At 34.4% G+C, this 6,449-nt stretch overlaps 2 protein-coding genes across 2 annotated transcripts; both read right to left on the bottom strand.

Moving 5' to 3' along the window:
* Positions 1 to 51: 51 nt before the first annotated feature.
* Positions 52 to 1,404, bottom strand: LOC18098936 (uncharacterized). Its single transcript, XM_006382698.3, has one exon. The coding sequence runs from the start codon at positions 1,205 to 1,207 to the stop codon at positions 185 to 187; it is 1,023 nt and encodes a 340-aa protein (XP_006382760.1). The 5' UTR covers positions 1,208 to 1,404; the 3' UTR covers positions 52 to 184.
* Positions 1,405 to 4,248: 2,844 nt separating this feature from the next.
* On the bottom strand, positions 4,249 to 4,845 carry LOC18098935 (uncharacterized). The gene has a single exon (XM_006382697.3). The coding sequence runs from the start codon at positions 4,813 to 4,815 to the stop codon at positions 4,423 to 4,425; it is 393 nt and encodes a 130-aa protein (XP_006382759.3). The 5' UTR covers positions 4,816 to 4,845; the 3' UTR covers positions 4,249 to 4,422.
* Positions 4,846 to 6,449: the final 1,604 nt, after the last annotated feature.

Raw genomic sequence — 6,449 nt, 5'->3', positions numbered from 1 at the left:
CCAAGGTCATTACATGACCTTTTTGAGCTCCGATTTGTGCCTGTTCCTCCCTTCTTTAAAAAACCAGCAAACACAACATGTATTAATTTGAAGCATTTTCAAAATCCGAACACTTTACCAAATAAAAAAAGTATCAATGATCCACAAATTTGAAAGCTCATTGAAGAATCCACATTCTCAGGCTTCAATCCTTCCTCCAAGCATACAACAGCAAAGAGAACCCTCCACTATTGCTCCCACATGACCTGGTAGTGGATGAAGAGCATGAGCTTCTCCCACAATCACCACTCTCCTCAGCCCATTGCAACACACTAGAGCACGACGGAGAAGGCGATGACAAGGACATTGGCCGCGGAGTCGATGTTGGCCCCGCCATGGACATGCTCTTCCTGATCAATCTCTTCTCTGGACCAACCATTTCAGGCCACACTCCACCATCACCAACTTGAAAAATAAACACACCATGACCTTTGGCAGCACTGCCAAGACTGTTGTAATTGTTACAATTGTTGTTGTTGTTGACCCAATTGAACACATCCCAAAAGAATTCAACTTCTAGCCCGCCAACATGAATTCTTTCATTGCCTCTAAATTTCCAAGCCAACCTCTTGATAACAAGACTAATTTCACCATCAACTTTTACTACAAGCACACCCCCACCGCACTCTATTTCAATTTCATGCTTGGACCCCAAGAAACTAGCCCTGGACACATAACTCCTGAGCCCAAACACATGCTCCCTCCGAGACAACAGAGCCGGTTCACCCAGTTGGCGAGCTATGACCAGCCCGGACCTCCTAGTCAACTCAGGGCACAGATCACCTAGCAAGAATTCCAATCTTGCATCGCAAGAAATGGCAATGTAGAAGCGAGATTCCGGCTCCGCCGAGTTGTGAGTGAATTCAGCTCTAGTGAAGTCCCAGTAAAGCTTGATTTTTTTATAATGGTGGTGGGTCAAGTAGATGGATTTGGAGCCTGGTTTGTTTCTAAAGAGAGAAAAGGCTGATGGGTACAGAGAGATGGTGATGGAGAAAGAATCAGCTGCGTAGATGGTTAGGGAGTGAGAGAAGAGGGTTTTTGACCAAGCGAGTGTGAGATAGGTTGGTGAGTTGCCGAGCTGAGTCTGGTAGATACATGTTATGAGATTTTGAGGCACTTGAGAGGCACTTGAGAGCGTGCTGGGATTGCTGAAACATGCTGGGATCATGTTGTTGAACTAGTTTATGCTTTTCAGCAAAAACATTGGAGAACTCCCAGGCAAGTTTGAGAGACAGAGGGAGCGTGCACGAGGGGCTTTGAAGAGCTGGTTTATGGTGGTTTGGTGGGAATATTGTTGATTTGGCTTTTGTTTATTTCCTACGAGGGAGGGAGAGACGGGAAAAATAAAAAAGGGGGAGAGAGCGTAAAATATATGATTTTTTTTAATATTTCATATAATAATATAAATTATATATTAAAATTTTATTTATATAATATAAATTATATTCTTAAATCTTAACTAAGAGTTTAAAATGATTTTTTAACATGATATCAGAGTCTTAATAATTAAATAATCATGAATTTGAATCTTATCTTCCCTATTTATGATAAAAAAAAAATATAAGATAGTATGAACATATGTAAGTTCCAAATCCAAATTATTTTTACTTGAGAGGATGTGTTAGAGAATAATATAAATTATATCTAGAGACTTTATCTAACAATTTAAGTTATTGAGTTGAGAAGATTATTTGATATTAGAATTATAGATATTAAACATGTTTGGTGATCGTTGACTCGAAATCTAATTGTAACCAGTTTTTTTTAACTAGCATTAGATGTTGACTTAGTTAAGTGTAGGTGATTCAAATAACTTAATTAAATTTAGATGAGACCAGTTCGAGTTAACTTTAAAGATTATTTTTTTATTTTTTTAAAAAAATAATGTCGCTTCGGCTGCAACCAGGTATATTGAATCAAGCTGAACCACTATTGAACCTTAACATAGGATTGGTTTAGTTCCGGTCCAACTAAACTATTGAACCATTGAGGCTTGGGTTTAGTGTAAAAAAATTAATATACTTTAATTATAACAATTAATACTTGGGGTTTTTCGATAACACACCCAGGCCTGGTCATTATTATTGTAGTTGTATTTTCGAGGAAATCTCATAAATTACTGTGTACGTTGGAGCTAAAAACTAGATAGAAACAAGAAGAATAAAGAAAATCACGTCTAGTTTTATAAACAACGATAATAATACCTTGGTATCATTGCTATAAATTAATTTAAACTTGAGAGGAGAGGGTGGCCAAGTTGGTGCTTCGAGTCTTGAAAGATGGAGGCGCAAGGCTGAAGGTTGCCGTCATCCATCATCACAGTCATCGGTGGCAGCTATAAAGGCTTACTGTTCATGTTCCCTTCCTTGATTTGCGCCTCTGAAAGGGCTTTCCAAATCTGAGTATCTCTTGTGAATATGAGCTGGGTTGCACTGGCCCTTCTTTCTCAGTCACCATTACAATCAGTGACTTTGATTTATTAATTTCTCTCTTTCAGTCAGTCATACAAGAGGGTTACGGTGCCTTTTTATATTGCTACTTTCTTTCTTTTCCCTGGACCTGTCAATTTAGGCTTCGGAATCGGTCTATGAAAAGATTGGATTATGGGTTTAATTTAATGTTTATTTGATGAATTCGAACCAATATTTTTTAAAAAATAATTAGTATTGTATTTTTTTTTTCAAATTTTTTCTCTCATCAAATTTAACTAAATTTAACCAAATCAATTTTATCATTATAAAAATCAATTATTAACTTGTATTTGTCAAAAAATCATCTCAACCCAATAGCTTAAGCTGTTAGGTGAGATCTCATGATATAATTTGTATTATTCTCTAACACACTCCCTCAAGTGAAAGCTATTCGAGCTTGAAACTTGCACATGCTTACATTACATTGTGCTTAATTTTTATCAAATAAATAAGGATGGTGAGATTCGAACTCGTGACCGCTTGGTCATTAAGGCTCTGATATCATGTCAAGAACCAATTCAATCTAATAATTTAAACTATTAGATAAGGTTCCAGAATATGATTTATATTATTTTTTAACAGTATTATACTTTAGCTAAATCATTATAAATTTTACTATATCCATTTTGATATGTTAATGTCTAAAAAAATTTTAAAAAAATATTATTTTAATATATTTTTAAGTAAAATATACTTTTAAAAACAATTATTTTCTCGAGATTTTCATTGATCATGCACTCAATTGTCATGAAGTGGTGGGTGCTAAAAGTTACACCTTTTGAGCGTATTCTATGCCCGTTGGAAATGCAAAATTGGAAGTTTGTGGCAAGACATTTTATATATATATATATAGGCAGACAGGTGCACTCGATTCATGAAAATAATAATAATAATATGTAGATGAAAAGCTAATGTGGTCCTCCGTGTAGACAGCATGCATGTCTCTTCCTTTTGTAATTTGCTTATTTTCATGCTTCCAAAAAGATACCGATCAAGGCTTGCTACGATGGTGGACAAAAGACAGCAGATCATAAGTTAGCTATAGGCGAGTGCTGAGGTCCATCGTCCCTTTCGATTTAAATAGATTTTATTCGATCCTTCTTGGTTTGGCAGCCTATCCATTCCTTGTTTTATGCTTGCTTTGCTTATTTTAATTGTTAAAAAAAAGAAAAAAAGAAAGAAAAAGGGCCAAACGAACAAAAACCTTTGCAAAAAACAAGAAGTCTATGCATGGAGGTGCCCTCTTTGTTCCTATCGGATGCCTTCTCTGTTCTTTTTCTTTACTCTCTTCAGATCGACAATATCTTTTATTTTCTTTAATTATCATATCAATACTCAATTATGATTTTGTTTTGTGGTTAATTACAATACTCATTGATTGCTTAGTTGTTGGTTAATCAAAGTCATCGAGTAAAAGTTATTCACTTTCACAGCTGATGTAAAGAATTGTTTTTAAATCAAACTCGAGTTCAACTCAGAATAAATCTCGGATCATAGGTCAGGTAGGTTGATTTAAATTAGCTAAAGTTAATTTATTTTTTTATAAAAAAGTAAAATGATATCACTTTTAAAAAAAAATTACAGTTGTGTTTGATGTTATTGTAGCGGTTTTTTTTATAGTGTTTTTCACTCAAAAAATATATCAAAATACTATGTTTTTATTTTTTAAAATTTATTTTAATTAACATCATCACATCAAAACAATAAAAAAATAAAAAAAAAACCTTTAAAAACACGGTTTGAAAGCAAAAACAAATGCTACCCTTAAGAATGAAAAATCACACTTCATCTTGCCAATTATATATATCCAGGCAAATGATGCAGCGTTTCATGTTGCTAGACATTACATATTATCGATGTCGTGGAAGCAATGCCAAGTCCCAAACTCGAAGAACCCTTCTTCTTGTAGTGATCATATCTGGCCAAATTCATGCTCCACAGCCTTCATAAGCAAGCTATCTATTTCTAGAGCCACCAGAACTGGAGAATTACCAAACCCACGTCCCATTGCAAACATGAGCTCCCTAATCAAGCACTTGAACTCTCGAGGATCGATACTCCCATTTTGATCCTCATCAAACCTGTCGAAAATAGTATCGAAAAGATGGTCAATCTTCTCTTTCTTGCTGGATTCATGCCCTAATGACATAAGTTTACAAAATCCCTCACGAAGCTCAGATCGTGAAAGCACTCCATCCCCATCTACATCAAGCATCTCGAAACATTCCTTGACACAGTTCTCGAATGCTTTCATGTCTTCGACAAATGTTGTCACTGTTGTCTCGTTGACGACAGCTAAACTCATTTTCTTGATTGTGTGTTTTCTTTCTTTAGAATTGATTGATCTGTATTTATATACAATCTGCATGCCCAGCTGGGGTTAGATTGTAATGGTTGATGAGGCTTCTTTTTAGAGGCATGCATGGCTGTAGAAGCACGTAAAATATTTAGTCCATTGATTATTACCATTTTCCATAATTAGCATGTGAATTAGATAAATTAAGAAATGTTATTTTCATTCTATGTATCATAGTTTTGAAACCCAGCCCGGCGGGTCGACCCGGGACCCGGTCGACCCGAGACTGGAACCAGGCCGGGTTGAAGAAAAAATAGGATAAAAAAAAACCCGGTGTGACCCAGTTGACCCGGCAAGATCCGGTTAAAAACTTGGTTGCAACCCGTTGACTTTTGTTTTTTTACTAAAACGACGTCGTTTTGATTTAAAAAAAAAGAATTGACCCGGCCGACCCGGTAACCCGGTCAAAACCTGAAACCTGGGCCTTGGACCGGGCTGGTCTGAAAACTATGCTATAAATTGTTAATCTTACTCTGCATTTATTACGAGTTTTATTAGCATACAACATTATCCTTCATCTTTAACATAAGTATATATGAGATCTTATTTTGATTGATTCAAATTTTATTAGAATTAATTTTATAATTATTGAGATTCAGAATTAATTCGAATAGAAAACAATGAATACATAAAAATCAAAGTTTTCAAAATCTTAATAAGTAATAAAATATATAGATTATGTATTGGGATATTGGACAAACTATAGAATATATAGGAATGGCATCACTCATTAAATATTGTGTCATCCTTCTTAATTTTCTAGGTTACAAAATTATAACATGCTTTGGACCTCCCTAATTAATTTGGTGTTTTGTTAAGAGCATCTTAATTAATTAATTAGTCACTTTAGTAAATTAGAAATAATACGAGAGGTTGGCTAACGCTTAAAGAAATGTTAAAACAACCTTAAAAATATTTAATTAGCCACTAGAGAAATATAAAAATAATTAAAAGCATCTTAATTTGGGACGTTTTGCCCTCTTCCCTAAAATACAACATTAACCTTGAACTTTTATATGGCACAAGGACGTTCATGGTTTCTCTAAGAAACTATTTTGGCTTGGCTTCCTTCGTATTACGTTTTATATATATATATATATATATATATATATATATATATATATATATATATTATTAAACTATTTTGGCTTGGCTCAAAAATTGTCTTCCTCCACGAATATTTTTTTGGTGTATGAATCACCCCATTGTAGATTATTAACAACTCTGTGTAGATCTCTAACACAACACCATTGTGCGAACCATTCCATGCATCTTGGTTCACCACACTAGGATTTCCAATAACATCAATTGATGCATACAGAGGCAACACATTGGTTCTTGGACGTCTTTTTCTTGTGTAAAAATCCTTCTCCTCTTCTATATGAACACATTTTATTCTACAATCTTTTTTAGTCATGGTTATTCAACATCACACACCAAGAACTGTTCAGCTTTAATATACAAAAACTATCAAAAATCATTGAACTCTATACCAACTGATATATTTAAGAGTGAAAGATAACAAGGTTTTTACAAGACAAACCCCTCAAAGACCAAGAAAACAATAATTATTAGAAGACTCT

This window comes from Populus trichocarpa, chromosome 5 (genome assembly GCF_000002775.5).
Source record: "Populus trichocarpa isolate Nisqually-1 chromosome 5, P.trichocarpa_v4.1, whole genome shotgun sequence".
Taxonomy (NCBI): Eukaryota; Viridiplantae; Streptophyta; class Magnoliopsida; order Malpighiales; family Salicaceae; genus Populus; species Populus trichocarpa.
This window is presented reverse-complemented; position numbering and strand designations above follow the sequence as displayed.